At 43.3% G+C, this 25,606-nt stretch overlaps 1 protein-coding gene and 1 long non-coding RNA gene across 3 annotated transcripts in view; one reads left to right on the top strand and one right to left on the bottom strand.

Annotated features, from left to right (window-relative positions):
• The first annotated feature begins 1,955 nt into the window (after positions 1–1,955).
• LOC121592670 (vegetative cell wall protein gp1-like) lies at positions 1,956–11,777 on the top strand. Of its 2 annotated transcripts, XM_041914315.1 has the most exons (3): positions 1,956–2,459; positions 4,289–4,378; positions 10,617–11,777. In XM_041914315.1, exons 2-3 carry the CDS (start codon positions 4,335–4,337, stop codon positions 11,443–11,445), a joined length of 873 nt encoding a protein of 290 aa, XP_041770249.1. In that variant the 5' UTR covers positions 1,956–2,459; positions 4,289–4,334; the 3' UTR covers positions 11,446–11,777. The 2 variants fall into 2 exon arrangements, with proteins under 2 accessions (XP_041770249.1, XP_041770250.1); XM_041914316.1 differs by lacking the exons at positions 1,956–2,459; positions 4,289–4,378 and adding an exon at positions 6,812–7,079.
• Positions 11,639–25,606, bottom strand: part of LOC121592673 — a 31,882-nt gene continuing 17,914 nt past the window's right edge. Inside the window, exon 4 of the long non-coding RNA XR_006004691.1 lies at positions 11,639–11,699. This is a non-coding gene — a long non-coding RNA (uncharacterized LOC121592673). The remainder of the gene's footprint in view (positions 11,700–25,606) is intronic.

A 25,606-nucleotide genomic window follows, 5' to 3' on the forward strand; every position in this document is an offset into this window, starting at 1 on the left:
ACTAAGCAGAGTTGGAATAATATGTCGAACAACATCATATAATTACAGTTTTTTCTTATTTTTGTTTTCATATTTCAGAAGTACCTCACCGGTTAGATCTGTTTTAGTTGGGTTATTTATTAGTAAATGATATATTGTAGTTTCCGGCCAATGTTGTTGGTTGCTGAATAGATATGTCATTACACATCATTTTGATGATTTTCCTTTTCAATAAGTTTTGATTTTATTCTCATGTTGGTCGCAACAGTATCAGAACATTGGCTTAGTTGGCTCATCAGTAATTGATATTTATGCCAAGCAAACAGTATCTCTAATAGTGATAAAACTCCAAATAAAAAATGCTATGTAATCAATCATTTTCAATGACGTTAAAACCCTACACTTTTATACCTTAACCAATGAGTTTCGCCTGTATCTCAATGCTGTACAGATTGTTAATCCTAAATGAAACATTCGCTACTGATGGCAATGTAAACTGTTGCTGCTTATCACTATTAACCAGGCGTCTCCATAACAGTTTGAACCACGTGCTCTCACGTTTGAAACATGCCTGTGGTGAATAACTGATCGGAGAGCTTTTCTCCTATAAAACCTGTGGTGAATTACACCGCCCCGTAGTTGCCATGGTGAGAAGCAGTACAACATGCTCACATTCTCACATCGCTCCCACAATGTGCGATGGAACAGTAGGCAAAAGGTCACGGTAGAGACAAAATGCGGACAAAAACTAATAAATTAATTTCGGCAAAGCAGCTTATCAATTACGAAAAACATCTTTTCTCGTATCTGATCTATGACAAAATGACGCAATTAACAAAAAAAGAGAAGCAAGACAAATTTGTCAGAAAATCTGCAGAATACATACAGAATACCTGTATATATTTTATTAAGATATATTTTTTCTTTTAAAACCCCTAAATACTTGCAAAACAACTGACGGCGAACGACCCATTATAACTATTCGGAGAAACTATTTTGTCGCTATTTCAGGTTATGCAAAAGAAACAAAAGCTCACAAGTTTCTCAAATTCTTGTCGCTACCGTCGCTGTTTGCCTTTTCAACTCCCGTGAACATTGTAGAGCGTCTCACGTGTGTGCTATCTTACAAGCGCAGTAAACGATGCGTATCGCGGCCTCCCCTTATCTCACGCGTAACCGCGCAAGTAATCACTCTCTTTCTCCCACACACATACTTTTTTGTTTTTGCTTCGGTCTCTAGTTGGGCACGTTGAAGAGCATCTCAATCTAACGAGATCAGAGATGCCGTGAGTGGACAATGGTACGCCGCAAGCGGTTTGCAAAATGAGCACAGTGCGAAGAACAAAACACGCCTGTCTGCAGTATCGTAAATTAGTCACGTACCTGTATAAAGTGCCTTCGGAAAGGGTAGAGAGTGTAAAGAGATAATTGAAGCATTTAAATAAAGAGCAAAAATGAAAAATTATCTCCTCATTATCTCACTCCAAATGGACTTTGATCAGAATTGTTTCGACAATTATAATTCAAATATCTTATCGTTGAGGGTTGACAAAAGAACGAATTGCACACTGTGCGGGATGTGACACACATACAAACAGATAGAGGACAGATAGAAAAAACTCTCAAATTATTTTCGTGAGAGAATGAGTCAACAAACCACTGCCAAATGGAGCTTGTTGACAACTGTATGTTTGTGTGGTTTTGACTGTTTTCTGTTACATTTTAGTTAGAAAATGTATGATAAAATAAGGTAACATTATAGTTTTGTAATATTACTAATCCATTTTAACTTATCCAATAAATTTCTCATTTAAAATAAATCAATTGTTTTACACCGAAAGCTGCTCATCCGCAACTCACCACAGTGCATCGCTTCTTCGATTCGCAAATCTCTCCCAGCGCTGCTTTGCTCTCACATGGCCCAGTCGCTCTCCCGATATCGCTGTTTCCCCTTCTTCGTTACTTGCTTGTCTCACACACCAGCCAACAGCTACTAAACCACGGCCCCGTGTCGCACAAACCCAGGTATAAACAATCCCAAGACACCGTCACCGTCGTCAGCGTTGTTGTGCACCGTGCAGTTCAATTGTGCCAATTGTTAGTGGAATTAATATTGAATTCCATTTTTTCTCTGCGCCCTCCGTGACAAACGCGCGCTGTGACTAGCCGGCAGCAGACCAAAGTCCCGATATTTCACACGACAGTAAAAAAAACCCATCTGACATCTTCATCGGAGCGGCTACGGCGTGAGAGCGGTTCTACGGTTGACAGCGATAGCAAAACACCACCACCATCAGACAGTCGTTTTCGACATTGCTGTTGCTGCTGTTGTTGTTGTCGTTGCTGTGGCCTGCTTTGTGACCGTGCGACCGTCAGTTGTGCTCGCCTTTACAACGGATCGTCGTCCTACTCAGTGCTTACTACGTGCGTTTTGCGTACCCAGGGAAGAAAAGCGCAGCCAAGATTCTTGTGAAGCGAATGTAAGTAACTAGGCCACGCGGACCGGGATATCTGTGTATGAAAAAGTGCAACTCGAATCGCTTGCACCTACCGGAAAGATGGTTTCTTTTTGTAGTGAATTTTGCGTGAATTTTGTTGAGTTGAGTCATAAAGCTTGGATGTTGGTGATTCGGAGTGGTGAAGGTGATTCAATTATCTCCCCCATTTGCCCATCTCGGTGTGTGAACATCCTTTCTCCATGAGCACATATTCACAACCCCTCCCGAAGTGTTACGTCATCGAGTCCGTTGTTCTGTGTGCTAAGCAGAAGAGAGAGAGAGAATGGAAGTGAGCTGAATAGTAACTCCAAAATCAGCAACAACCTGGATTTTACAATTTTTAGCCAATTAAAATGACCTGTTCCCCGTATGCTCCGGGAACTGTGTGTTGGTGCTGGTGTGGTGTTGGTGTGTTGTGTTTTGTATGAAAATTAATTTTAAACCCAACCTGCACCACACTACTGACCCGAATTTCATTTTTTCTTCCGCTTTTCGCGCTCATCGTTGCGTCCAAAAAGTGTCATTTTTTCTTCGTCTTCCTCCGGAGTTTAGTCGTCACGTTCGTTCGTGACTGCATTTCGGGGGCACTCTGCCTCGTGTGTGTGTGTGTGTGTGTGAGTATGGCCCTCTGAAAATAGATCATGACAACACACGTACACAGCACAGGCAAAAAATGATATTTGTGCCGTTTCTGAACCAATAACTGTAAGGTTCGAATCGCCTCAGCAGCAAGTTCGGAGAAACACGGAAACTGGCGCCTGTGTTGGATGGAGCAACTGATATCTCAAGCGTAACCGACACGGCGGAAGGCCACGCTTGCCGAAGATTCGGAGGCACAGCGCGAGACAAATTAAAACACTCGAAAACAGAACGAAACCAGCTTCAGTTTTCGCCCCATACACAGTGTCTTATGCAACAACAGCAAGACAGCAAGGCCCTCCGTTGCTGTTCGGAAGCAATTTTAAATTGACAAAAAGGTCACGCAGGACAAAATCGATACTTCGAGCGGTTTTGCAACAGTGTTGGTGCGCGTTCCAGCAGTATCAGTAAGGACGAATGTATAAACACTTTTACTATACTCCCTCGCCGTAAGACAGGAAGGCGCCCACTACTGCTGTTGCACACGGGGTTCGGGTGAAGCCGGCTATTTGGCATTGTGCAGGGAATTAAATGCATTGGCAAATAAGCACTTTGGATGCACAAACATCGGGGGGCAGGGCCGTAGACCAAGCGTCGCCGGCCAGTTTGTTTTTGTGTAATAAGATTTCAGTTGATTTCAACTGTGTAAACAAAGCAGAAAGAGCTGAGCTTTGTTTTGAAATTAATGTTTGTGTTTTTTTAACATTGTTTTAACGTGTAAAATAAATCGTTATTGGAATCATAGAGTTGAATAATTCAACGCATCTTTAGTTTTAAAGTTTTGTTATTGAAAAATCCGGCTCGAAGGACCAAATTATAATAATTGGATTTACTTAAGATAAAGCGTCTTTTTGGAAGCTGTTGTATTTGTACAACACACACACACATCGATGTAAAACCATACCCCACCTAATATATCCAACCGTAAGCAGGAACGTATCACGTGCGCCACTGACTCAACGACGGTCACTCGCTCAAACGGCACACCAGTGTCGTAGTGACATTTTTGTCACCTCGCGTCACCATTGCCTGCAGTGCAATTAGCGACTACTGGCGACTGATTCACCAGCATCCACCAGCAATACCAATAGGGGGAAACCAACAACCAACACAAACATGACCCTCTAGCTCTAATATAACGTTATCCGTCTCTCCGTCTCTTCCTATTTCAGCAAATCGTTCCTCTTACAGTACGCGCTCATACCCTTAACAGCAACCATGTTCGCCCTTTGGTACTTTTCGCTCGCGATGGACGAGCTGAGGTGAGTACGCATCCCAAAACCTTCTAAATCTAAATAATGCTAAGCATGTTAAGGCCAGTGTGTTATGCAAAATGGCAATTAGAATATGCTGCGTTACTGCTAAACCAAAACCAAAAAAAACCAAACAAAGCTGCATGCGCTCCAAACGCAAGAGCACGCGGTCACGTAAAACAAGCTGAAGCGGATATTGACTGAACATGGCAACACAATGTCACACTACTGCTGCTGCTGTAAATAGAAATCATTAGCGATCGATTTCGCTTCGACCCCGTGGCGGAATCGATTCATGGGACGCATCCATTTGTGGGACTCCGATACAATCTCCGAAGGTGGCGCTACGATGGGGTGAAGAAAACCTTCGGCTCCGTCTAGCCGGCGTGTTTGACTCATCGAAAGCGTTTGTCATCGACCGGATTAACGTGCATCTCAGCGCATTACTGCGCATGTGCTGGTGCATTTGGAAATGCGCGCAGAGAGTGTACTCACCAGATAACTCACTCTCTCTCTCTCTCTCTTGCGCACGGCTAAGCTTTTTGGCATTGTAATGGAAGCTCGTAATCGTGTTTTGATCGAAGTTTGCGCTGTTGGCTTTGTGGGTAAACGCCGTAAAGTATGCAAGCAGCAATGCATGATACAGTCAAGGGTTACTTGTTCTTTGAATTGTTTGTACAGTCTGTTCCCGAGTTACGCGGTTTCTGCGTTCCCGACTAATCCGCGTAACTCAAATATCCGCGTAAGTCTAATTTCACGTTTTTTGACTAAAATACTATTGATTACTCGAAGTTTTTTTATTTAATTTAGTACTTTTGTACACTTCATCATTTATTTGATATGATTCGTGCAGAAAATTCTAATATTTCTTGCTTCTAAGCGGTTTCAATTTGTTAGCAAAAATGCAATTTATACCAAACTTAAAGCGATTTGTACTGATTTTACATGTAACCTGTCAAATTTAGAGAACCGCGTATCTCTGAACTCGCGTAAGTCGAGAACCGTGTAACTCGGGAACAGACTGTAGTGGGAAGGGTTAGTAATTAGAAAATGTAAACACAACTTTAAACAAATGATATTTGATGGAAAACTGGAAACTCTAACGTTGAAAGCACAAGAACAGAAATTGGACATTACATTATTAAACTATATAATAATTTTAAAGAATAATAAACCAACCGCTCCCATGATAGGCGATTGTTGTGTTCCGAATAGAGATGGGTAACTCTGAAGATTCAATCGAATTTATAAATCTAAATCATCTTTGAATCTTTGAATCTGAAACTCAAATTCAAAAATTTATGGATCTTCAAAGATACATGAATGATCCAATGATTAATGAAATTTAAAATATTCACAAATATCCAAGGAAGAATCAAACTCTAGAGATTTCAAAGTTTAATGAATCTCTCATGATTTATAAGTCTGAGATGCAGATGAATGAAATGTTTTTTCTGTTTTTTAGCCTCTTCATTGCATAAGCGTTTGGATTAGATTTTGTTTCACAGTTATTTTTTACTTTGGTTCTTAACACGTTTCGCTCGGGTTTTGTGAATTGAGTGTACATTTGTTCTCTTTATGTGTCTCTTTGAAACGATTCCTGAGTGCTACATTATGGCTGACCAATGCTTGTCGTGTGAGTGGTCCAAGTCGCCGTGACTCTTTGAAGATTCATGAAGCTTTATAGAAATGAATCATTAAGATTCAGATGAATCTTTAATGTTTTGTAAGTCTTTATAGATTCATAAATATTTGGAGATTCGAATTGAGATTCATCACTCATTACTTCATTAATTCATTTCTGAAGATTCGTACGAATTAATTCATTTCTGAAGATTCATACGAATGAATCTTTTCGAAAGATTCATAAGCCAAAACACTAGTTCCGAAAATCATAGACTTAACATTATATAGACATTAATTTTTTTAGAAAAAAGTATAATTTTTGTTTGACAATTCATATCTGTCAAATCAGTAGAATTTGTTCAAAGAATTGTCAATATTTAAAAAAAAACCGAGAGTCAAATTTGACACGAAAATATTCAAATATGAACACGCATATAGCGTACACAACCATAGGACAAAGTATATCCATAACTTTCACCATTCCAAATTGTTCATTAACCCATTTACATCGTTTGCACAGTTCAACTGCGAACGGCAAACATTCGATTCTTCTGATGCGATTGTTGTTGCAAAAATTTCCATCTTGGCTAATTAATTAGCTTAATCTAAGTTGCCGCTCCTCTTTCCTGCTTGCGTGTGGAAAACCTCCCCAAACACCGGCAAAGGGGGGGGGGGAGACAAAAACACATTTGCAACGACATCGAACGCGAGTCGACAAAGGAAGAAGCATCCAAACAAACCGGCCCCATTATATAACACGCACCGGATGTAGCGCGTAAACCGCCGTCCGATCCGGGTGTGTCTGACGTCTGAGTTCACATTCGTGTGCTGTGAAACTCGCGCCGGTCCGCAAAAAAGTGTGGTTTGTTATTTATAAACGTCTTCGAAAGAATTTTGCCTCTGGACGGTTCTTCGGTGGTTGTTGTGGGAAGTAGGAAAAGCTTGCAAAGGCGGGAAACAAACGCAGCATGTACTATCACTTTTCAGAAAGCAAAGACGACGCGCTGACCGTATTGTGTGTGGCAGTTGGAAGTTACGGATGTTTGTAGGAACATGTCCTTCCCTCGGCAAGGCGAATGTCAAGGTAACTTTTGCACCGCGCAGAGCCGTTTTGCGTGCTACTTGAGGTGAAAAATGGCATACCGTTGAGTGATCGGTCAAGTGTATGTTGTCAGACACGGTCAGCTGTTTGGCTTCTCATTTCTTTTCTAATCCGAGTGTGCGCTGTCCGCACAGTGCGGGAGAATTATTATTCTTTCAAATAACATCTGCTTACAAACAACCAATTTTTGGGGACAATAAAGTGGAAGAAAAATCATTCCACACTGTACGAAAAAAAAATCGCTCACGCCACAAATCTTGCAGCAAAAGCCTTCCATTATCTCACCATGGTACCAACAAACCATTTGTTTTCACAAATTACAAACGTAAACAAACGGCAACCAACACACACCCGGCAAAGGCAATGAAATATTTTTGCCTGAAAATTATTTGCTACCCTGTTTAGTATCCATAAACTTTCGATGACCGCTCTGCCTTTCTCTCTCTCTATCTCTTCTCCCTGGGCGTGCCGGGGTTGATTTTTCATTATTTTTAAATTCATATTACGATAAAACGAAGAAAAGAGATGCAACACACTACCATCTGTTTGACATTTTGCATTTAGAAAGCGGAAAACAAACACTGAAAGCACCAGCAAACACGCTCAACCGATTCGCCCATTATTTTAACACCCATTTCTCAAGTTCAATGTCATAGTGGGGAGCCGAGAAAAAAGGGCATTGTAATTAGAGGCCGGATCAAGTGTTGCGAAAAAATATACACCGTTCCCGCTTAGTTTGTCAGTGTCGTTGACGCTGGGTTTGGTTTGCTTTTGTGTTGCTTTAATTCCGCTTGACTATTCGCAAGGAAAGTCAAGACATAAAGATGTCCGGTTGAAAATGCAAATTTATGTGGAGCTTAGTAAGAGGGCTAGTTAGATTTACTCTTGAAATAGTTATAACAAAAAAACTAATTTTTCAAAGATAGTTAGGCAAGCGTTCTGATGCTAGTTCAGGCATCAGGAATAATCGGCTGGTCTCGTGGTGCATAAGAATTAATAACCTACCCATTATAGATTCAAGCCCCGAATGGAACGTGCCTCCATTCGTAGGACTGACTTTCCTGCTTATCACTAAAAGCCGACAAAAGCACATTAGTGGCACAGAGTAGAGGTGTCCCAAATGAACCAGAACCGTACGGTTCATTCTGTTCACGTGAAAATATGAATGAACCGGTTCACATGAACAGAACGCTACTTTTGATAAATTGAAATAATAAAAAAAATGCGTGAATGCACGCATTACCATGATCATTTTGATAAAAAAAACTTTATAAAAAACTTTCCAAGAAACCAAACCAAGAAACGGTTGATTTTAAACTGCCCAATGCGTTCTAGCGTCTTAATATAGATTGTCAATATTGGCTTGCTGTTCAGGTGACCAGACCTACCAAATATTCTGTAGTTCTACCGATTTTCGAATAGTCCACCGATTTACAGCTATTGCTATTTGTAAATCAACGAATGAACCGAGATCACGTTCACATTCATTGTGATGAACGACTCGGTTCATTCACGTTCATTTAAAAGAACCGAAATGCCCACCCATGCATGCCCAGAGGCGTATGCCTTGACCGACAACGGTTGTTGTGCCAAAGAAGAAGAAAAATTATTAAATTTGTTTCCCATGTAACAGATGTTAGCAAAAAGTTACAAAAAATCAGTCCATGAATTAATTATTTTACACAACGAACGATCGTTCGCGATCGATCAATCATCAAAACACCTACGTTATACTTAAACATATTCGAATTATATTGAAGTTGTTGTGAGTTATACATTTCTATATATTATATATTTAGCTAAAAAACAAAATTATTTTGAAGATGTTGTCGGTCAGACGGCAAAACCAGCCAATAGCAACTTCACGATCTCTTTTATGGACGAGAAAGATCATTTCCAAAGCAAAGCTGAGACTATTTTCGGTTCATCAATTGAATGCTCTCGAACAATGTATTGTACGTGTTTGTACATGAGTGTATGTGTTTGAAAATCAACTCTTAAATGCTCAAATCTCAGTTAATCCTATCAAGATAAGATAGAATGTCATTGTCCGATGTACGACGGCGCACTTGAAACCTGAAGCGAATTTCACACAGCAATTAAAAGCCATTTGTTTAACACATTATTTCCGTGTAATCGTAATATTGTACGATCAGATATCGAAAAAAACTTTTACTTTCACATTTTGAGTTGCTTGGCTAATGAAATTCTATACCAGCGGTCATATATCAATAAAGTTCCATGTGGTATTCCACCCTGCCTGTATGAGTAATGGTAGATTGTAATGGTTGTCCGTTACGTCAAGTACAACAGAGTTGCTGCTATCAGTGCACTGCGGGTCATAATTAAAGCCAGGTATGTGTGCAGTTTGCACCTATCGCCCGTTACACACGAACGGAGACGAAAATAATCAACGCTGTTGATATAGATAAAGCGTTGCAGCTGGTCCAACCCGAAAAAAATCAACCAAAAAAAGCTACATTCGAGGCACAGACTGTCACTTGCTGTGGTCCATTTTCGATTGGCAGAGCTGTGTGCTGGAGTGCCCTGTTGCCAAAGGGGTTGCTCTGTTCCGGCGTTCTGGAAGCATCTACTTGGCAAATTGGCACGTACACCTCACGCCACATACAGACACACATACACTAGGTCGAGCTATATCTTATCGGTCGATGAACGAAGGTGGGTCTCGTGAAAACGGAACAAAACTACATAGAAAAGAGCAGAGCAAATCTCTGTTCAATGTCCGGGAACAGTCATTCGTGTTCGTAGATTTCCTTTTTTGTTGTTTGTACACAACTATCGGACGCGACTTTTGATGCGATTATCACTTAAGATTCTGTTGGGAAGAGCATGGGCATGAGGACGAAAGAAACTGCAAAACGCGATTTTTGCCAACACTTTCCACGGCCACCATCGCACCCGTCGCACGATTGCCAAACGGATCGTCAATACACGAGACACGACAATTGAATTAACACGTACACGTCGGGGAGAACAATTTTGATCTCTATACCGTGCAGTGCCGTGAGCACGTCCCCGCCATCAGTAAAGATAGAGAAAAAAAAAGATAATTGCAGCAAGGCCCTGGCAAGCACAACACAGGTTACCATGCGAAATGATTTTTTGGGACAGGAAATTCGTATTCTTAAGCTCGCAAAACACGCCAAACGCGTCGTGCTTCAATCCAAATTGGATTCTGCTACAGTGCAATGCTTCGCACCGCTTGAATGCAATTGATTGTTGGGCGTTTCGCAATTGTTTATGCTAGGATAGGTTGTGTTGCTTACTGTTTCATTATTTTTAGATAGTTTTTTAGTTTTGTTATATGTTTTACTCCAGTATGAACCGTTTTTTCTTTGTTTGTTTATCTGTTTTATGTTATTTTGTTTGATGTTTGCATTGTATTATTCATTGTTTTGTGTTGTTGTTTGTTTTTCGTTTCTTCTATTCTCTTTTCTTATTTTGTTTTTTCCGTTTTCTTTTCTTTCTTTTTTATAATTTCCCCCGCATTCATTACAGAAAGCGCATTCCATTGTTGGATAGAATTTTTGCGTTTTTCACCGGTAAACATCGAACCGTACAAGCGCTGCCGGAATCGACACCCACTGACGACACGAAACCCTCGAAGGCTCCCGCCGAACCAGTGGCGGTCAAGCCGGCGCCGGTAGTGGAACCGGCCAAGCCTACCATCACCCCTGAACAGAAGCCCGTCCAGCCTGTCCGGCCACCACCGGCAGTGGAGCCCGTCGACAAGCCGACAGTTCCGAAACCGGAACCACCGAAAGTTCCCGTAACGCCGGCACCAGAAACTCCCTCCACGCCAGTGTCAGTGAACAAACCGGCACCGGTTCCGGTTGTACCCGCCCCTGCTGTCGTGAAACCTGCACCTGTCGAACCACCGAAAGTGCCGGAACCCGCCAAGCCCGCCCCAACCCTTCCCAGCAAACCAGCTCCACCGGCCGAGGAAGCTCCCAAACCGAAGGATCTTCCCAAACCGGAACCAGCACCCAAAGAACCTCCCACCTCCGTTCCAACTCCAGCGCCCGCTCCAGCACCGGCTCCAGCACCCGTCCCAGCACCCGCTCCGGCAAAGCTCGTGAAGGAAAAGAAGGAACTGCCGGCACCGACACCGAAGGCAGCCCCAGTAGCGACCGAGCCGGCCCTGCCGAGCAACAACGAGGACAGCTTCATCATCGTCGAGCAGCAGAAACCGGCCACCAAGCCGGGCCAGAAGCCGAAGGTGGACGTGAAAAGTTCCACCATGGACTTTCTGCAGGGCGAGGCGGGCGGACGCAGTGCTGGGCCGGCAACCGGTGCCCCAACGTCGACCGTTTCTGCCGACAGGTAACCACCGCAACCGCTAGCGAATGTCGGCTGATTGTGGCCGGTGGCTTTAGTCGACCCATACAGTGCCTGGGAAGGGGGGGATGGGCTATCGGGAGACTTTAAGAGATGCTTGGGAAACGAAAGGAGAAGGGTGGGGGGGGAGGTCATGCTTGCGTTCAGGCGCAAAATGCTGATGAGCTGCTAAATTATTTCACCTGTTCGTCAGTCGGATGGTTTTTGGCCCGCGTTCGGATCGTTCATCTCGTTTAGATCAACCTGGGAAAGAGAAAAAGTGTGTGAGAGAGAGAGAGATGTGAAATATAATGCTTGTTGCAGTTGGACTGCTTTATTGTTTGATTTTGAGTTTGTTTTTTGTTTAATATTTTGTTTAATTAATAATCCACGACGGTTAAATACCTAATCATTCTTTACATTTATTAGAAGTACCATAAGTTAAAAGCAATTTTCGAAATTTGAAAAAGGATTATTTGTTCAATGGCTCTTCTTATTCTCCGTCACTTTCCACTACTTTTTCCATCCTTATGTTGTATTTTGGACCCCGTATCGAGAAAAAGGAGGTTGTTTGGCCCCTACCCATGCGTGGGCCAATGTTTTGACTTCATCGTAATTGGTAAAGTTGGTTTTTGGCCTGGTGTACGTAAAGGATGCTAGGGAATAACATTGCATTCGATGGAGCAAGGCCCGTTTTTTCCTTAATGAAACTTTCTTGGACGTCTTTGATGCCACCACTTGCTTGTACAATTTATTTTATTACACCAAATAGATTAAAATTAGCTAAAAGATATTTCCGTCCTTCTCAAACCTGTGTTGGGCTAAGAGGTGGGACTTATCTAGAAAAAAAAACTTAATCCGAAGGAGTAATATCCAGCGGATTGGGTTGAAAATCCTATCATCCACAAATGAACAGCCTGCGTTCGTCATCTCTAGACCAATTCCCATATGGAACCCAATTTCCCATCTTGCATGGCATCCTCCTCGCTTCAAATCAATGGACAATGAACTGCTGAGATACTCTTTGTGTCATCCCGAGTTCTTGATGTGTTTGTGCAGGATCTGAACCTCCCATAACCTCTAGTTGTCCAACTTCAATATTTCGTGACACCCGAAAAACACCCAGCGTGCAATGTTTTTCAACTTTTTAATCAAAATTAACATCTTTGAATTTGTTAAATCATCTCTGAAAAGGTTGCTTCAGCTAGAGAGTGGTTGTCATACGTTTCCACCAAAATACGATTGTTATTAATAGACGTCTTCTGAAGAAGAACTCCCTTAACACATACTATTCGTTACAAAAGATTTCGGGTTGTTTGTAGCTTACAGCAACAATGCTGTTTCTACTGTAGCGATATGACCAATAGTAAAAATAAATCCTAAAGATGATATTGTCAAATAAGAGTAAGGACATATTAGATCAAAACGCTTTAAACTTCTTGATACTGATTATTTTCTGAAAATTTGCTTCAGTAAAGGTAGTAAAACGACCAAAACCAAAGAAAATGCAGGTGTCCCCGAGTTACGATCTTCTCGAGTTACGACGATTCGCAGATACGACACTTTTGATTTTGACAGTTAAAAGTTGTCATTGAGAAGAAATTGATGTATTTTTTTCAATTTCTGTGTATTTCTGACAATCGTTACAAACACATTTCCACAACTCCCCGGTCTTGAATATATATATATATATCGTGTAAACGGCTTTTGGAGGAAAATTAATACATGATCGTACATTAATTTAAATAAAATACACGATTTCATGGTTCCATTTCACATTCAACTCTTCAATTTTGGTTATAAACTTTATATTCACAGAAATTCAACATAGGACAATTTCGACTTACGCCTTGCTTTGGGACATTTTATCGGTCCCAAATACAGTCGTATCTCGGGGGTCACCTGTGTATGGATTTGAACATCATTCTTCAGAAAAAGTTGTCCAATTCTCAATAACAATGCCAAAACCGTTTTCAAATAATGGCTTCCTTTACAAAAACAAACAGAATATTTGCATGGCAGCGGCCACTGTTTGATCTTTATATATATCCCGGACGCGAAAATTAAAAGCTATAAAGTACACTCGCAATAAAAACAGACCATTTTTGGGTGATGCTTCATTTCCGTTGCCAGAGAAAGCACTTTTGCTGCCAAAATTTCTACCATTGGTTTGGAGGCAAGTCCACTTCCGATCCGATCGTACCGACAGACGGCAACAATGTTTCGATTTGGCAATCCCTTTTTTGTTCAAGCAAAAAGTTTTGCACTTGAAAACTATCCGCCAAGCCAGCAAACAGTTGCTATGACCCGCTTAAAAGCACCGCGCTATCCAACAGCTAAGACGAGAGAGATCATGGCGCGCATGCAGGCTGCACCAGGCTGCACGGGTAATCGCGGAGTGAAGAATAATGAGCGCGCGGGCCAGTGAGTCTAGGTACTGAGTAGTGCCGCCGCGTTACTGCTCAAACCGTTACTGCCGCTGCTATAAAAAGACCTCGCCCGTTCGACCCGGCAACGCCTTATAAATCACTGATGCCATTGTGGTGCTGCAGCAGCACTATTACCGCACGGCTCTTGGCAAGCGAATCGCATCAAGCCGGCGTTCGTGTGTCCGGGTGTGGTGCCAGCAACCAAAACAGGACCAGAAACTACTGCACGTCACGGACATCAAGACGTTTATTACGAATGACATGGGTATGGGAGTATGGGTTGCCTGCACCCGGCCGACCTGGCCAGACCGACGCGCTTGACATTCCCGCGATCCGGCGGTTTATATTTAGGCGGTCGTGGACTATCAATCGAATGAAGCCGACTGCACTACAGGCAGGTGTGGGAGAAGGTTGGATGCACCGTCGTCTAGCACAGAACGCATTACCCCCATCCCCAGCGGTTTATTGCTGAGCGAAAGGTTCAGCTGGCCGTGATACCGATACTCTCCAAAACCCCTGAACCTGTCCAACGGTGCAGATGCACCAAAACCTTTGAGCAGAATTATTGCTTCTATAAAGCCAAACTAAGGAACAGTAGACCGAATGCAAATGTATGTGAACGCGACATTTACGACATCGCAACACGTATACTTTTGTCGCTTTGATGGGAGTTTTTTGTTGTTGTTTTTTCTCGGGAAAATAGATTCCTTTTTGCCTCGCGTGGAGCCAGCACAGCCGTGAGGATCGATGCTATTTTTAACGCCAACCTCAGGCGACACGCAGCGCACAATCAGGCGAAGAAGGAACGAATCTGATCACGCTCAACTGACGCACTCACAGCGAAACGCATCTTCCTGCAAACTGTCCGCAGTTGCTGGTGCTGTTGAAATGCGGTTTCTCCGAAAGAAAATTTCGCCTAAAATGCACATCAGCCGTGCAAGCAAGCGTGCTAAAGAAAGCAACGTGCGACCAAAGCCCATACACCTCAAGTGCATTTAGGTGGCGGTGGCGGCGGCGGCATTGGGATTTTAATTATTATTTCGTTTATTTTCACCCCGTTCCGCTACATTAAATGGCGGGAGCACGTGCTTGAGCGAAAGACTCTTGCCTTCGCTTTGACCTTTCCGACCTTAGCCGTGTATGATGGTTTTGGATGTGCACGGCGTGAACACACGAACACGCCGCGCACAGATAGCGCAAAACTCTCGGTGCCGGTGTGGATTTTCCCCGGACGGGTGAAAGGAAAGCGTTCAATTTTCTCAAAGTACAAGAAAAACAGCCGCTTTGAGTTCTATTCGAATGGCGCACAAATGGCTCAACCAGTCATGTCACGGAAGGTGGCGCGAATGGATTCCGAGTTTGCTTAAGTTTTTATTTAGTTTTCCACTGGCCCAATTCATTGGTTAGTGGTGCACCAACATGACTTGCGGTGTATTTGAACCGACAACCGACGTTTGAAATTTTGTAAAAATATTATCTTGGTACAGAAAATTCAAGCATTGAAAAGCAATAGACCACAAACACTCGAAGTGTGCTGGTTCATGGTTGGCAAAATTGTGTGAAACAGCGATGTCATAAAAATCAATTTCAACGTAAATTTAAAACAAATAAACACTATTTGAAGTACTTTTTGAGGTAAATTGAACGATTATTTCGTTATAAACGCGCATTTTGCCATCAACTACCAGGCTGCTCCATCGCTCGGGAAGGAAGCAGTCAGTCTCTGCTTACAAACACGCCACGATCTGCTATGAAATTGCATCGATCAAATTAGCTGATTGCAGCAGCCAAAGGACATTTAAACACACACACACACACACACATATCTGTCATCGAGATACCAAAAAATGCGTTTGACGAACTCGGTGCAATAATAACCTTCCCCTTCGCCTCTTAGTACAGAGGAAAACAGCGGCACAGCTTAGATACGCGCCAAAGATTTGTTTGGCTGTTTATTTAATGCTAAATTTAGAAAGTCATCCAAATCGGATTAAGCGAGGGAAGGAGTGTAGGAAAATGGTGACGAGATAAATAAGCGATGAACGGGGGTAAATCCTTTCGATGAACGGGGGGTTTCCGAGAAGCGTCCTTTCTTAGAAGCCGTTGGTAGAAGGATGGTGCTAAGAGAGTTTAGAAATCGATCACGCCATCATATGAAGCAATGGTTGCACCTTGACTATGCCCCATTAGCCTAGCTTCCGATATCATTTCTTACGCAAAACAGTTGCAACAAGTAGTTTGATGAAATAATCATTAATCCAACGCGTCTCTGTTTGCTTAACTTGCGGTCCCTACAGTTATGTCAATAAAATTACGGCTCAATTATAAAACTCGTTGCCAACTCGTGATCGGTCCAAGTTTTGGACGATCAGAGTTTGATCGTTCTCGTTTGCATTCAGCACCGCATAGCATAGCAATCGTAACACAAACACAGAACAACCGCAACAGCGCGCCCACTCCGTTCCACTGCCATGGATCATTTATGCCAGCAAATGATGGATTACGGCGGCCGATCGTACGTGGCGTTGGTGTGTGATTTTTTTTTTCCTACCTTTCCATACGCGCCAGGTTTGCGCACAGAGATTGAACGGATCCGAACGTAGCAGAACCAGATGGGAAATAAATTCTTCTTCCCTTCCCTTTCTTCGTTTCACGTAAGAAAATCTACCTTCGAACACGCGTTCAAATTGATAAATTACCCCCCCACCATACGGTGTACAATGTTTGGTTCGTGCGTCCCCCTGAGTTGGCAGTAAAACGTGCCATGGGATTGAAACGAGGCGAAGGAACGGCGAAAACAATTTCCATTAAATTTTTCATTCAACTGCTACCGTGCCGTGTGTGTATGTGTTGTTGTGTTCCTCCCTTGCAGCCGGAGCGTTGGGGACTACGGCTTTTTTTTTTCTTCTGCTGCCATTTATCGACGCAATTTGCGGGTGTGTTCTGCACTAAAAATATAACCTATCTCACGGTTTTGCGCATCTCCCGGCGTCGTCCCATGCGAACGGAAGGGGCGGGGGATATGGAGCGTTGTTGTTCGTGTGGGTGGGAAGAGAAACTATTTAGATTACGGTATTGTTTGTAATGCAGGCGTGTGCTCTTTGCCGCACTACGTTGCTGCAATCTCCGCACCATGCTGTTGTGCCGACTGTAGTGGATTTGGCAAAGATCGGATTGAAAATCGATCATAAAGAGTCATCAGCAAAGGTTCAATTGAGATCAGATAGATCAATAGCGAATTACAGTGGTTGCAGTAAGCTTAGGTACAAGTTTCATGAGCAGCTAAATATAGCTACACACTAAATATGTTGTTAAACTTTTTAAGAGAGCATATTTAAGTCAGTTCTTATCGCTTTGCTCTTTTCATCTTTTGTCATGATTATTTTATTTCAATTTCTAGCATAGTGTGATAGAAAATGATGTACTCAAAACCTCTATTAGCCTTAATTTCAAACCTACCACTGCACATATACGCTTAAAAATGAAAAAAAAACTAACCCCTGATCGCCACACGACGCGGGTGCGCGTGGCCGCGTGTGGCTCGCCTTGGCAATGGCCGCCGGTTTCAAGTTGGACGCCAAGAGTGCCAGCCGCCAACTGTGCTGCTGCCAACGCATCAGAGACAACGGAAGTGCGCGAAAGGTGGGACGACGATGACTTGGTGCACCAGCAGCAGCAGCCAAACCAACGCCAAAGATAAACTCGCGTACCGATCGCGGGGTGAAGCAAAACGATGCTCATCACTTCACAACAGCAGTATACGTGTGTATGTGGTGCGCATCGTGTAGTGTTATTTTTCAGTAACCAAACGCGTTCTAGCGACTAACCCGATCGGTCGCCAGATGGTGTGATGGTGGTCGGTTCTATTTGGGCACACGACCGAGCATTAGACGTGATGCTACATACTACACACTGGCACAGAGGCAAAGACAAAGACAGTATGTCTAACGCTGTCGTTGTTTTATAACACCAGCTGAAACCAATTAACGAAACGATGGACAAACTTTAGTATGCACCATCTTTGCTGACTTACAGACTTCCTGTACTTACAGGTACAGCAATCATTGCTAACCATTCCTGCTGCCTCTTTGCTGCACAAGCATACTAATAAAAATAAATTTTCAAAAACCTGAATGATTTTATCCTATAACGAAAACAACACGAATGAATAGTTGGCGCTCCCTTGCAATGACGCTGGTAACAAAAAAGCAAGCAGCAATGTTTCCGTGTGACAAAAACAAAAAAACATAAACTTGTGACGTTCGTTTTTGATTCCACTCCGATCTCCGTTTCTTTTCTGTGCCGTACCCTTGTGGTTTGGATAGCGCTCGTACCATAACAGCTCGGGGCGGTTCTCGAGTACGAGAGAGAGCAGCAGTGCGAGGAGCAGATTCCACAGCGATCCGAGGGAATCCGAGACATGTTTGTGGGGCCAAAAATAATACCAGCCCGGACCGGGACCGGGTTGAAAATAACATACGGTCGCGCACACCACACAGCCGTCCGCTTGGCCGTCATTTCCACGACACCAGTTCCCGAACGATCGGCTGCACGGCTCTAGTCGGCTCAGCACGGCAGAGAAATTACTGAAACTGCTTGCTACGGATACGGCCGGCCCTTCATGTGCGTCCAGTGTAGCGTTCATTAATTTTCTTTTCTCTAGAGATACTTTCACATCTCTCTCCTCCGGGCTTGCATGTCCCTTGGTTTGTGATGGGTAGACAAAAAAACACAGAACACCAACCATTTGATTGACGACAGATTGACGCAACAACTGCGGGTGTGGGGTGGAAGCTATTTTCAACGACACCTTACCGAAAGGTTACAATGCGCGAAAACAAAAGAAGTTGCCGTGCACATGTCGTAGATTATCATCAATTTCCTAACGACACAGAGCCAGTCCCCGGCTGTCATTCAGCATAATTAACCATTATTTCACGTTCCAGTGTAAAGGCAAGGAATTTCGATTCTTTGGAGTTGTAGCAGCGAAATGAAATATCCAAAATACAAAATTTTGACTGTAAAGCTCTTCAAAACTAACAACAGCTCATTTTAACCCATCGAATTGCAAGGTTAAACCCCGGTAGCGGCTTGACGTGCCATGGTGGAACTGATTGCACATGTGTTCGGGGCCCGCAGCACTTAGGATATTAGTTTCAGTGTAAAAATAGACCGTTATATCGATATTGAACAGCCACATGGATTCAATTGTCGATGGCAGGCGCAGCATTGTTTTGGAGAGCGAAACCTGCAAATTGATTGCTTTTTAATTTATTTTTTTTTAGATAGGAGTTTAGGTAGTTGAGAGATGAGAATGATTTCTGACCAAATAACCGAATGTAACAAAAATGCTTCAATATTCTGCTTACAGTGGTTTCCAGGGGATCTCATAGCTGTAGGGCACTTCCTGGACTCTTTCTTGTGGAAAGTGAACTTCATATAATGGAAATTGGTCTCTATTGGACCCTTTTTGGACAAGCTCCTTCAAAATTCCTATTGGATTTGTCCAACAAGAGTGCTGTAGAGTCCAATTCCTATTACATTAAGTTATTTTGCGTAAGAAAGAGTCAATCAAGTGTCCCACAGCTATGAGAACTCCTGGAACACCCTGTGTTGAATATTCTGTTTAAAATTTTGTAATAAGTTTATTTTCAACCATCAAGCTGACTATTAATTAGTGCTGCAAATAAGTGATTGGATGATCGATCGACAACGCCACAAAGAGCCTATACTGTCCATTAAATACATTTTCGTCCAACGAGCCCCTTTCAATCAATTTGATGATGTGCCATAGAAAAAAGCGCTTCCAAACAAACTCCATTATCGTTAAGCTGTCTTTCTTTTCCGCCGGGTGATGATGATTGGGTAACCCACTAATCCTCAGCAATCCACTGCAGACTTCCTCCCTAGACTTCTTCCAACCATTTTCCCGTTCTCACACGTTCTGTTCGATTTATCGATCATTTAGCATACTGTAGCCCTGTCTTGTCATTAGTATCGGTAGTGTGTTGTGTAATGCATGCACGACTATACAGCGTCAAATGTCTACACTTTCTCCAGAATGTTCTAGTAACCCACAACAGTGCTGGGTTCGTTGTCACCTAGAATGTACCCGCTTAACCCAGCCCCTATCGTACACTACCCGATGTTCTCTACTAACCTCAATAAGCACCTTACCTTCGATCGATCATACTGGCTGCATGTGCTTTTCGAAGATGACTCCCCCTCAAACGCGAACGAGCTGCTGAACGGTTTGTCAATTAGCTCACCGATAATCTCAATTAACGTCCTCTCTGCAGTAGTATCTGGTGGCACGGAAACGATGCCTCACGGAGGGCGATAAAATTAATTGCTGTAATCCACGAAACCCAATCCCTTGTACATCCCCTCTTGAAGGTTCACTCGTTCACCGATCAACCGCGCATCGATAGTGTGTTATCACGTGTGGTTGTAAGGAGGGCATGATGATGACGCCAAAAGTGTTTCCCCTTTTTTGCACGAGAGTGTGAGCACAGTGACGGAGCAGGATTTCGATGGGTAGATTGAGCAGGACGCATTGGCCTTATAACGAGCCTCCACTTGCCGTGGGAGATAGCAGCACCATTGGCGTGACGTATCTCACACACCCTCCATGATTCACGAGACAAATCGTAACTGTCACCCCGGGGGTGAGGAGGTGGGGCGAGTTCAAGGTTACGTAATGTGGTCAGATGGTCGGACGCATCGGAAAATGCATCCTTAGGTGTTTCGCGTCATATCTCGTGTTTGAAACATCGGCACAATTTCCCCTGCGAGTTGTGTGAAAAGTGCGACACCAGTTCTTCCCCAGATGTCCTAGTTTGTGTTTCGAGAAGCTGACACGAGGGGATATCTTCGTGCTTCGTGCAGCCTCATCAAACAGCTGTTTTTGTGTAGCTTTTTGTACATTGCAAAACAGAATTGCATAACAGGAAAATTGCATATATTTTTTGCAGAGTTATCAAACTACATTGAGTGAGCGTTTGACAAAAGATGAGATTTCCGCTTTTTCCTCAACAACAAACAACAAAAGAAAGTATCATAAAGAATGATTATGCAAAACCACACAGTAAATTCTTCCATTTCACACACACACACACACGTACGTACACTTCACAAACAAGTAATCGATAATTCTAAGCTCCATACAGTCGAAAAAGCACACCATGTGTGCTGTCAAAAAATTGTATGTTTCATTTGCACGCCCAGCGTCAGCTTCACTGGAGCGTGCTTTTAATTTACTTTAGTCAATTTAAAAAAAAAAAAAATTTGTCGTAAAAAATGCTCCTTCATCTTTGTACAGAATCATAACGTTCCCCTAGCGTTATGTTATGTCGACGAACGATTCTTGTGCTGCTCTTTCCTTGTTCCGCGCTAATGTTCGGTTTTTGTTTGCGAGGAATGAGCGAGAACGAGCCAACGGTATACTTTTATTGGCTTCGGATTGCATCCAACGTGACATTCAAACGGCATACAAACCGCTATACACAACGACGAATTTCGTCGCATAACGTAAACTGGAGGGCGGGGGATTATACGAAGAAGAGCATTTGAACGTGAAGCGGGAATTACACGTTTGAGGACTTTTGGCACATAATGTAGAAAACAAATTGTTAACAGTATGTTTTTTGTATGAAACTATTTCACTTGCGTTAAGGTGATATAAAAAAGCTTCGACTATTGAAATGATTGGATAACTAATTTAAAAATTTCCGATTTTTTTAAAATAGCCCATCAAATGGAGCGGAAGTCATAACATCCAAACAGATCTGGTTAGGATATTACACATCAAATTTGAACTTATTTCAGTAATACGTTTTGATCAGATTTGCCACTTTTATCTTATTGCACCATATGTATCAATCAAAGAGCATACAGCTACTTTTGTAGAAAATTTGGACATAAAAAGGAATAACTTTTCTGACGATGGCATTTCATCATCGTCTACAAACCCCCAAACTGTTTAAAATGATTGTTAAATTAAGGGTTGAAAAGTCAATGAAACCTTGCAAAATTACTAAAATGGAACATCGTTGATCCGAATAGCTTTTATCCGGCTGTCTGTTTATCCGTGCTGTTCGAAAATGACAGTTAATTTCGGGATATTCAGTCAGATTAATGTGAAACAAAAAAAAAATAAGGCAAAAATTACATGAAAGCTACAATACTTCACTGAAAAATTTGAGGTTTTCTTATACAAATATGCAATTGAAAAAACACAAAAAAACGCATGACACCACTTGGAGCTATTATCCGTGTTATCAGGGAATCCTGGCGAAGTCAAGTCCTGTTGTGACCGGGTAAACGTTACTCTAAAGTATTTTAAGACAGGTCTCGTGCTACATTCGTCAGCTCGTACGACTTAACAAAATGCCCGTCATGGGATTAAGCCTCGAATGAACCGTGCCCCCATACGTAGGACTGACTATCCTGCAATGGGTAAGCCTTAGATCACTGAAAGCAAAGCCCACTAGTGGTACAGTCAGGTCTTGACCGACAACAGTTGTTGAGCCAAGGAAAATGAAGAAGAAATTATTTTTAAGTAAAATATTAGACCTTCTAGAGACAACACGTCCCTATTACTCCGAAATATTTCGACAAAACTACCCTTACTAAACTAAAACCATCCACAAGATAAGATAAAACGTGTACGGGCACCTTAACAAAACGGTCGTCCGGTTTACCTCATCGTATCAGAACGGAAGATACACACAACGGTGGGAACAAGAGAACACAGGCACAAACACACACGCATACCTGCCCATGGTTTTGTATCTACACGCGCACTGCGCCCGACAAAGACCGATTCTCCCCCCTCTCACCGGCAACTAAACACGTTTGACCCCCGGCGGTGAGAGCGAAACAGCCGCCAGGCCCCGGCGCGCAGTTCGTTTGCTCTCGCTCTGCCAACCAGGAACCGACGAACCGGGCCGAAAAACCCGAAGCGGGAACGATCGCGAACCGCAAAGTCCCGAAGCTCGGCCCTAGCGCTGGCCATAAAATCATCTCACCGCGATCACGCACTTGTTCAATTTCGTTTGAAATCTCGTTCAGTTCAGCGGTTGGAAAAAGGTGAGCTCTTCCCCAAAAGGGCCCTTTGGGACGTTACTGCTGTTCCCTCTGAAGTGTGTGTGTGTGTGTTCTTGGGTACCTTCAACGATTGCTGGGACAAGCGGGGGACAAGTTAAGAAAAGCGGCGAGTGATGGATGACTTTCGCGAGCAATTTCGGTGCAGTTTTGCGTCCGTTGCTGTGTGTTTCTTGACTTGTTCGCCGCGCTGCCTCAGCGGTTGTCGTTTGGGCCCAAAATCCAAGCAACATCATGAAGCAGCCGCCTGACCAGGCCCCCGGTGTATGGTAACGCGTAAGTAGTAGGATTTGATTATTACATTTTCCGATGATGGCAAGTTTTACTCCGTGTGGTGCAATCGAGAACGCGCGAGCAGACACCGCGGTTCTCACACATCAAACCCTTCAAAGAAGTGTTACGAAATTCGCGTTAAACCTAAAACCTAAAGAGTGAGCGTATCTTGACCGGTATCGGAAGTTGATGTTAGATTTACCTTGCGAACGCAATGCAGTGGTGGAGTTGTTTGGCGCCGAAATGTAACCGTCACATCAAATCTCGAAGGTGGTTACATAAGCATTCTCCTCTCCTTGCGACAGAGAAAAGATATTGTGCAAATTGTTAATGGCGTCATGCTGCTGGGGGGTAGCTTCCTTCAAGTTGTGCATCTTCCGCCGCCGTCACTGTGTGCGTCTTTTCCTAGAACCGGTTTTTTCGTTTCTTTGCTTGTTCGGTTTCTTGCCGTTTACGCGTGCCGGCCGGCCGGCGTCTTGCTTTAGGGCTCCTATTGCAAAAGTTGCATAAAACGGCGGGCATTCGCAGTGTGCTGTGTACACAGTTGGCGAGAAAATGTGTGTGTCTGTGTGTGTGTATGTGCGTTGTGTGGCGTGAGTCGGACAGCGCTCTGACTCATAAACCTGTTTTATTGAGCTTCATTCCGTTCAATTTAAGGCTAAATTAAAGCCGCACAGCGCTTCACTCGATCGGACGCTTCAATTGGCCCTTTTTTGTCTCTGTGTGTGTGCATGTGTCGAGTGCACAATGGTGTGGTGTGTGGCTGTGTTGCCATGATGACGACTGATGAAGGGTTGTTGCGACTTACGGTGCAATGTGTCTGAGTGTGTGTCTCCAAGTGCGAAAACAAACGAACATTGATGGCCGGCTTCTTGGAATGACCGCGAAGTGCGGGAGGTGGTCTTTTCCCCAAAAATAAAGACTCCCCTCCCCCCTCCTCTTCGTTTAATTATCGAACGGTCGTCATCCGCTTCTTGTCGGGTTCATTGCCCTCTGTCTCTCTCTCCCTGGTATGTGTGTATTTTTGGAAAGAAGCGCACCAAAGAAGAGACTGTAGTACACAGTTGAACAGTTGCTGATGCGTTCAATTCGCTTCTCGGCTGGCATTGGGGGGTTTTGCTATGGTTCGCAATAAGTTTTTTTTGTCTTCTTCATTGCAAAAGAAAGGAATTGAAAATTGCAAAAAGAAAGATTTACGCCTCCAAACGTGGAACCGTTGTGGAGGGAGGGAGAATTCGCTAAAAAGCAGGGAACAGAGAAAAAGACTCGAAATGGCCAAAAATATCTTTTTTCGTCGCCCTACCCACCATTTTTCGAGTTTGGAGAGGGACACGAGAAGAAAAAAAAAGACACACACACACACACACACACACACACACACACACACACACACACACACACACACAATTATCCATTTCCTGTTGCAAATTTCTGTTGCAAAATGAAAGTATTCTTTTCTCCCTTTTCCACTCCGTTTTTTTTTTCATATTCTGGCACCCATGTTGGTGGGAACAAGTTTTTTAAAACGTCAAAAACTAAATATGTATCGCATTTTCATTAGATCAGCTCTGTTGGAGGCCACAGAGCCGCAGGGGGGATTAATTTTGAATGACGGGAACACACGCTTTTCTTTTTTCCCTCCAAGCCCCAAGCTCCCTTTGTAAGAACCGCGGGAAAATTGCACCCAGCACAACAGACGCAAACGGAAAGAAGACAATTGGAAGTTGATGATTTGAAGTGAAGGCAAAAAAAGGAAAGGTGAAGGAAAGATGAGAAGAAGCTACTTCCAGGTGCTGCAGTGCCTGTGGCACAAGAGACACTTTGCATACAATAGGCCACTCGTCGTCGAGTCGGTTGCAGCAGTGGTGGTGGGGCGGCGGATATGCATCAGCACACCAACACCAGTAGCAGCAGCAGCAGCAGCAGCACCGGAAGCACTGTTACACCCACCCACGATTTTGCTCCGACGTTCGCTTTCGATTAGGTAACAACCAAGCGCTTAAATTGCTTTTCTCTCTTACCCTTACCCACCTATACTCGACACTTTGTTACTTTCCATATTAGTTGCTAAGCGCATCATAATTTAAAACAAACGCGTCATATTTTTAGGAAAAAGAAACAAGCAAATCAAAGCTCGAGAATGACGCCACAGTCACGTGAGCAGATGCAAACGCGCGCTGGCTGCAGCACACAGAAATCCCGGGCTTTTTCGCTGGGCGCGCTCCATCACATGAGAGTGGGTGAGATGCAGTCGGATCGATCGCTTTCCCCTGTTGCAGTACCACCACATCACGTGTCTTCCCCACCTGGAGAAATGGGGTCGTTACGTCGTAGCTCTTGTGCGCTGGAAAATGTTGCGCGCAG

Source organism: Anopheles merus, chromosome 2L, assembly GCF_017562075.2.
Source record: "Anopheles merus strain MAF chromosome 2L, AmerM5.1, whole genome shotgun sequence".
Taxonomy (NCBI): domain Eukaryota; kingdom Metazoa; phylum Arthropoda; class Insecta; order Diptera; family Culicidae; genus Anopheles; species Anopheles merus.